An 8,793-nucleotide genomic window follows, 5' to 3' on the forward strand; every position below is an offset into this window, starting at 1 on the left:
CCACAGATGCTGCGGAGCACTTCCAGCATTTTCTGTTTTATTTGACATTACACCAGCACAGGCTGCCCGAGATGTCGTTGCAATCTGCAGCAGTTGAATTCACTGCTGAGGATGGAATGCTGTCAGGTACCGAATTGAAAGGTGAGGTGCTCTTGCTTGAGCCTGCTTCGGAAGAAAAAAAAGTCAACTGGTGTGAAACTAAAAGCATAGCACTCAACAAATAACTCTTCCAAAACTTTTTGGTGCTTGAATTCTCCAGTTCCAACGTGCTTTGGAGGAGAGAAGGAAATAATATAAAATAAATCCTAATGCTGGAATGTGAGCATTGACAGATGCATTTCTTCCCCCCCCCCCCCCCCCAAAGAAAAGTTAAGGCAAAATTGGGGTTAAACTGTTTATTTTGTGTGCAGAGTTTGTGCAGAGTTTGGTGACTTTGGAGGCGCGCCGCCCTACCTTATGGGATTTGTAGTCCAGCCGCTCCTGACCCCGCGTGCCCCAAGATGGCGGCTCCTTCCGCCGGGGACTACAATTCCCAGGAGGCCTCGCTCTGGTGTCTCTGCCACCCCCCTCCCCCGGGGTGACAAGCGCCGCAGTGAGAGGCCGAAGCCGGGCCCGGCCCACAGTTACTGGCGGTTTGAAGCCGTCCCGCTCTCCGCACGGCGGCCAGTGGGGACAGGAGAGGAGAGTCTCCCAGCCGAGTAAGGCGGAGGAGAGGGGAAAAAAATAAACCACACATCGTTAGCTGGGCTGGGCTGGGCTGGGCTGGGCTGAGGTGGGGGGAGAGGGATTGCGGATTGCGGATTGCGGGAACATGCAGCAGCAGCAGCAGCGGCAGCAGCAGCGGCGGCGGAGCGAGCGCGGCCTTTCCTGCCCGGAGCGTCCACAGCAGCGGCTCGAGCTGAAGCCATGAAGCAGCGCAAAGCCCTGACTCCCGGGAAAGGGTAGGTAAACACCCCGGCCTCACCCCCACCCCCACCCTCACCCCCACCCTCACCCTCACCCCCTCACCCCTCACCCTCACCCTCACCCTCACCCTCACCCTCACCCCCTCACCCCTCACCCTCTCACCCCTCACCCTCACCCCCTCACCCTCACCCTCACCCTCACCCCCACCCTCACCCCCACCCTCACCCTCACCCCCTCACCCCTCACCCTCTCACCCCTCACCCTCACCCTCACCCCCACCCTCTCACCCCTCACCCCTCACCCTCTCACCCCTCACCCTCACCCCCTCACCCTCACCCTCACCCTCACCCCCACCCTCTCACCCCTCACCCCTCACCCTCACCCCCACCCTCTCACCCCTCACCCCTCACCCTCACCCCCACCCTCTCACCCCTCACCCCTCACCCTCACCCCCACCCTCACCCCTCACCCTCACCCCCACCCTCTCACCCCCACTCCTCACCCTCACCCCCACCCTCTCACCCCTCACCCCTCACCCTCTCACCCCTCACCCTCACCCCCTCACCCTCACCCTCACCCTCACCCCCACCCTCTCACCCCTCACCCTCACCCCCTCACCCTCTCACCCCCACCCCCCACCCCCACCCCCACCTCACCCCCACCCCCACCCTCACCCCCTCACCCTCACCCTCACCCTCACCCCCACCCTCTCACCCCTCACCCCTCACCCTCACCCCCACCCTCACCCTCACCCTCACCCCCTCACCCTCACACTCTCACCCCTCACCCTCACCCTCACCCCCACCCCCTCACCCCTCACCCCTCACCCTCTCACCCCCACCCCCACCCTCACCCCTCACCCTCTCACCCCCACCCTCACCCTCTCACCCCCACCCCCCACCCCCACCCCCACCTCACCCCCACCCCCTCACCCTCACCCTCACCCCCACCCCCTCACCCTCACCCTCACCCCCTCACCCCCTCACCCCTCACCCTCTCACCCCCCACCCTCACCCTCACCCCCACCCTCACCCTCACCCTCACCCACACCCCCTCACCCTCACCCCCACCCTCACCCCCACCCTCACCCCCACCCCCACCCTCACCCCCACCCTCACCCTCACCCCCACCCTCACCCTCACACCCTCACCCCTCACCCTCTCACCCCTCACCCTCACCCTCACCCCCACCCTCTCACCCCTCACCCCTCACCCTCTCACCCCTCACCCTCACCCCCTCACCCTCACCCCCACCCTCACCCCCTCACCCTCACCCTCACCCCCTCACCCCTCACCCCTCACCCTCTCACCCCCACCCTCACCCCTCACCCTCTCACCCCCACCCTCACCCTCTCACCCCCACCCCCCACCCCCACCCCCACCTCACCCCCACCCCCTCACCCTCACCCTCACCCTCACCCCCACCCTCACTCCCTCACTCCCTCACCCTCTCACCCTCTCACCCTCTCACCCTCTCACCCTCTCACCCTCACCCTCTCACCCTCACCCCCACCCTCACTCTCTCACCCTCTCACCCTCTCACCCTCTCACCCTCTCACCCCTCACCCTCACCCTCACCCTCTCACCCCCACCCTCACCCCCCACCCTCACCCCCACCCTCACCCCCACCCCCACCCTCACCCCCCACCCTCACCCTCACCCTCACCCTCACCCTCACTCCCTCACCCCTCACCCTCTCACCCTCTCACCCCTCACCCTCACCCTCACCCTCTCACCCTCACCCTCACCCCCACCCTCACCCTCACACCCTCACCCCTCACCCTCTCACCCCTCACCCTCACCCCCACCCCCCACCCTCACCCTCACCCCCACCCTCACTCCCTCACCCCTCACCCTCACCCTCTCACCCTCTCACCCCTCACCCTCACCCTCACCCTCTCACCCTCACCCTCACCCCCACCCTCACTCCCTCACCCCTCACCCTCTCACCCTCTCACCCCTCACCCTCACCCTCACCCTCACCCTCACCCTCTCACCCTCACCCCCACCCTCACTCCCTCACTCCCTCACCCTCTCACCCTCTCACCCCCACCCTCACCCCCCACCCTCACCCCCACCCCCACCCTCACCCCCCACCCTCACCCTCACCCTCACCCTCACTCCCTCACCCCTCACCCTCTCACCCCTCACCCTCACCCCCCACCCTCACCCTCTCACCCCTCACCATCACCCTCACCCTCACCCCCACCCTCACCCCCACCCTCACTTCCCTCACCCCTCACCCCCACCCCCACCCTCACCCTCTCACCCCCACCCCCACCCCCACCCTCACCCCCACCCCCACCCCCCACCCTCACCCTCACCCTCACCCTCACTCCCTCACCCCTCACCCTCTCACCCCTCACCCTCACCCCCCACCCTCACCCTCACCCTCACCCCCACCCCCCACCCTCACTCCCTCACCCCTCACCCCCACCCCCACCCTCACCCTCTCACCCCCACCCCCACCCTCACCCCCACCCCCACCCCCCACCCTCACCCCCCACCCTCAGCCCCAGCCCCCACCCTCACCCTCACCCCCACCCCCCACCCTCACCCCCACCCTCACCCTCACACCCTCACCCTCACCCTCACCCCCACCCTCACCCCCACCCCCACCCCCCACCCTCACCCCCACCCCCACCCCCCACCCTCACCCCCACCCCCCACCCTCACCCCCACCCTCACTCCCTCACCCCTCACCCTCACCCCCCACCCTCACCCTCACCCTCACCCCCACCCCCACCCCCCACCCTCACCCCCACCCTCACCCTCACCCTCACCCCCACCCCCACCCCCCACCCTCACCCCCAGCCCCCACCCTCACCCCCACCCTCACCCCCACCCTCACTCCCTCACCCTCACCCCCTCACCCCTCACCCCTACCCTCACCCCCACCCCCACCCTCACCCTCACCCCCACCCTCTCACCCCTCACCCTCACCCCCCACCCTCACCCTCACCCTCACCCCCTCACCCCTCACCCCTCACCCTCTCACCCCCACCCCCACCCTCACCCCTCACCCTCTCACCCCCACCCTCACCCTCTCACCCCCACCCCCCACCCCCACCCCCACCTCACCCCCACCCCCTCACCCTCACCCTCACCCTCACCCCCACCCTCACTCCCTCACCCTCTCACCCTCTCACCCTCTCACCCTCACCCTCACCCTCACCCTCTCACCCTCACCCCCACCCTCACTCCCTCACCCTCTCACCCTCTCACCCTCTCACCCTCTCACCCTCTCACCCCTCACCCTCTCACCCTCTCCCTCACCCTCACCCCCCACCCTCACCCCCACCCTCACCCCCACCCCCACCCTCACCCCCCACCCTCACCCTCACCCTCACCCTCACTCCCTCACCCCTCACCCTCTCACCCTCTCACCCCTCACCCTCACCCTCACCCTCTCACCCTCACCCTCACCCCCACCCTCACCCTCACACCCTCACCCCTCACCCTCTCACCCCTCACCCTCACCCCCACCCCCCACCCTCACCCTCACCCCCACCCTCACTCCCTCACCCCTCACCCTCACCCTCTCACCCTCTCACCCTCTCACCCTCTCACCCTCTCACCCCTCACCCTCACCCTCACCCTCTCACCCTCACCCCCACCCTCACTCCCTCACCCCTCACCCTCTCACCCTCTCACCCTCTCACCCTCTCACCCCTCACCCTCACCCTCACCCTCACCCTCTCACCCTCACCCTCACCCCCACCCTCACTCCCTCACCCTCTCACCCTCTCACCCTCTCACCCCCACCCTCACCCCCCACCCTCACCCCCACCCCCACCCCCACCCTCACCCCCCACCCTCACCCTCACCCTCACCCTCACTCCCTCACCCCTCACCCTCTCACCCCTCACCCTCACCCCCCACCCTCACCCTCTCACCCCTCACCATCACCCTCACCCTCACCCCCACCCCCCACCCTCACCCCCACCCTCACTCCCTCACCCCTCACCCCCACCCCCACCCTCACCCTCTCACCCCCACCCCCACCCCCACCCTCACCCCCACCCCCACCCCCCACCCTCACCCTCACCCTCACCCTCACTCCCTCACCCCTCACCCTCTCACCCCTCACCCTCACCCCCCACCCTCACCCTCACCCTCACCCCCACCCCCCACCCTCACTCCCTCACCCCTCACCCCCACCCCCACCCTCACCCTCTCACCCCCACCCCCACCCTCACCCCCACCCCCACCCCCCACCCTCACCCCCCACCCTCAGCCCCAGCCCCCACCCTCACCCCCACCCTCACCCTCACACCCTCACCCTCACCCTCACCCCCACCCTCACCCCCACCCCCACCCCCCACCCTCACCCCCACCCCCCACCCTCACCCCCACCCTCACTCCCTCACCCCTCACCCTCACCCCCCACCCCCACCCTCACCCTCACCCCCACCCCCACCCCCCACCCTCACCCCCAGCCCCCACCCTCACCCCCACCCTCACTCCCTCACCCTCACCCCCTCACCCCTCACCCCTACCCTCACCCCCACCCCCACCCTCACCCTCACCCCCACCCTCTCACCCCTCACCCTCACCCCCACCCCTCACCCTCACCCCCACCCTCACCCCCTCACCCTCACCCTCACTCCCTCACCCCCACCCTCACCCCCACCCTCACCCCTCACCCCCACCCTCACCCCCTCACCCTCACCCCCACCCCCACCCCCCACCCTCACCCTCACCCTCACCCCCACCCTCACCCCCTCACCCCCACCCCCACCCTCACCCCCACCCCCCACCCTCACCCTCACCCCCACCCTCACCCCCCACCCTCACCCCCACCCCCACCCTCACCCCCTCACCCCCACCCCCACCCCCCACCCTCACCCCCACCCCCACCCTCACCCTCACCCTCACCCTCACCCTCACTCCCCCACCCTCACCCTCACCCCCACCCTCACCCCCACCCTCACCCCCACCCCCACCCTCACCCTCTCACCCTCACCCCCACCCTCACCCTCACCCTCACCCTCACCCCCACCCCCACCCTCACCCTCACCCCCTCACCCTCACCCCCTCACCCTCACCCCCTCACCCTCACCCCCTCACCCCTCACCCCCACCCCCCTCACCCCCACCCCCCACCCTCACCCCCTCACCCCCACCCCCCACCCTCACCCCCTCACCCCCACCCTCTCACCCCCACCCCCACCCTCCACCCTCACCCTCACCCCTCACCCCTCACCCCCACCCCCACCCTCTCACCCCTCACCCTCACCCTCACCCCCACCCTCACCCTCACCCTCACCCCCACCCCCCACCCTCACCCCCCCACCCCCTCACCCTCACCCTCACCCTCACCCTCACCCTCACCCCCACCCTCACCCTCTCACCCCTCACCCTCACCCTCACCCCCACCCCCCACCCTCACCCTCACCCTCACCCCCACCCTCACCCTCACTCCCTCACCCCCACCCTCACCCCCACCCTCACCCTCACTCCCTCACCCCACCCTCACCCCCCACCCTCACCCTCACCCCCACCCTCACCCTCTCACCCCTCACCCCCACCCCATCACCCCCACCCCCCACCCTCACCCCCTCACCCCCACCCTCACCCCCACCCTCACCCCCACCCCCACCCTCACCCCCACCCCCACCCCCACCCCCACCCTCACCCCCACCCTCACCCCCCACCCTCACCCCCACCCTCACCCTCACCCCCCCACCCTCACCCCCCCACCCCCACCCTCACCCCCACCCTCACCCCCAGCCGCACCCCCAGCCGCACCCCCACCCTCACCCCCACCCTCACCCCCACCCTCACCCCCACCCTCACCCCCCCTCACCCTCACCCTCACCCCCTCACCCCCACCCCCCCCCTCACCCCCACCCTCACCCCCACCCTCACCCCCCCCTCACCCTCACCCCCTCACCCTCACCCTCACCCCCCACCCCCACCCCCTCACCCCACCCTCACCCCCACCCTCACCACCCCCCCTCACCCTCACCCCCACCCTCACCCCCTCACCCCTTCACCCTCACCCCACCCCTTCACCCTCACCCCCACCCCCTCACCCTCACCCCCACCCCCTCACCCTCACCCTCACCCCCCACCCTCACCCCCTCACCCTCACCCTCACCCTCTCACCCTCACCCTCACCCTCACCCCCACCCTCACCCCCTCACCCCCACCCTCACCCTCTCACCCTCACCCCCACCCCCTCACCCTCACCCCCACCCTCACCCCCCCCTCACCCTCACCCTCACCCCCTCACCCTCACCCCTCACCCCCTCACCCTCACCCCCAGCCTCACCCCCACCTCACCCCTCACCCTCACCCTCACCCTCACCCTCACCCCCACCCCCTCACCCCCACCCCCACCCCCACCCCCACCCTCACCCCCACCCCCTCACCCTCACCCTCACCCCCACCCTCACCCCCACCTCACCCCTCACCCTCACCCTCACCCTCACCCCCACCCCCTCACCCTCACCCTCACCCTCACCCTCACCCTCACCCCCACCCCCCTCACCCTCACCCCCACCCCCTCACCCTCACCCTCACCCCCCTCACCCTCACCCTCACCCCCGCCCCCTCACCCTCAGCCCCACCCCCCACCCCCACCCCCACTCCTCACCTCTCACCCCTCACCCCCACCCCCACCCTCACTCCCTCACCCCCACCCTCACTCCCTCACCCTCACCCTCACCCTCACTCCCACCTCACCCCTCACCCTCACCCTCACCCCCACCCCCTCACCCTCACCCCCACCCCCACCCCCTCACCCTCACCCTCACCCCCACCCCCTCACCCCCACCCCCACCCCCTCACCCTCACCCTCACCCTCACCCCCCACCCTCACCCCCACCCTCACCCCCACCCCCACCCTCACCCCCACTCCTCACCCCCACCCTCACCCCCACCCCCACTCCTCAGCCTCACCCTCACCCTCACCCTCACCCCCACCCCCACCCTCACCCTCACCCCTCACCCCCACCCTCACCCCCACCCCCACCCTCACCCTCACCCCCCCACCCTCACCCTCACCCCCACCCTCACCCCCACCCTCACCCTCACCCTCACCCCCACCCTCACCCTCACCCCCCACCCTCACCCCCACCCTCACCCCCACCCTCACCCCCACCCTCACCCTCACCCTCACCCCCACTCCTCACCCCCACCCTCACCCCCACCCTCACCCCCACCCCCACTCCTCACCCTCACCCTCACCCCCACCCCCACCCTCACCCTCACCCCCACCCTCACCCCCTCACCCTCACCCCCACCCCCACCCCCACCCTCACCCCCACCCTCACCCCCACCCTCACCCTCACCCCCCACCCTCACCCCCACCCCTCACCCTCACCCTCACCCTCACCCCCACCTTCACCCCCACCCCCACCCCCACCCTCACCCTCACCCTCACCCTCACCCTCACTCCTCACCCTCACCCCCACTCCTCACCCCCACCCCCCCCCCCACCCCCACCCCCACTCCTCACCCTCACCCTCACCCTCACTCCTCACCCTCAACCTCACCCTCACCCCCACCCCCACCCTCACCCTCACCCCTCACCCCCACTCCTCACCCTCACTCCCACTCCTCACCCCCACCCTCACCCCCACCCCCACTCCTCACCCTCACCCTCACCCCCACCCCCACCCCCACCCTCACCCCTCACCCTCACCCCCACCCTCACCCCCACCCTCACCCCCACCCTCACCCCCACCCTCACCCTCATCCCTCACCCTCACCCTCACCCTCACCCCCACTCCTCACCCTCACCCCCACTCCTCACCCTCACCCCCACCCTCACCCCCACTCCTCACCCTCACCCTCACCCCCACCCTCATCCTCACCCCTCACCCCCACCCTCACCCTCACCCTCACCCTCACCCTCACCCCCACTCCTCACCCTCACCCCC

The 8,793-nt window shown here is 70.3% G+C and overlaps 1 protein-coding gene across 2 annotated transcripts in view; it reads left to right on the top strand.

The window, feature by feature from the left end:
* The first annotated feature begins 797 nt into the window (after positions 1-797).
* The window catches only part of slf2 (SMC5-SMC6 complex localization factor 2), a 103,837-nt gene continuing 95,841 nt past the window's right edge, over positions 798-8,793 (top strand). Inside the window, exon 1 of one of the 2 annotated variants that reach the window (XM_041209783.1) lies at positions 798-941. In XM_041209783.1, coding sequence (XP_041065717.1) covers positions 907-941 — 35 coding nt within the window. In that variant the 5' untranslated portion in view covers positions 798-906. The remainder of the gene's footprint in view (positions 942-8,793) is intronic. The other variant, XM_041209784.1, reaches the window with a different exon arrangement.

Source organism: Carcharodon carcharias, chromosome 17, assembly GCF_017639515.1.
Source record: "Carcharodon carcharias isolate sCarCar2 chromosome 17, sCarCar2.pri, whole genome shotgun sequence".
NCBI lineage: Eukaryota > Metazoa > Chordata > Chondrichthyes > Lamniformes > Lamnidae > Carcharodon > Carcharodon carcharias.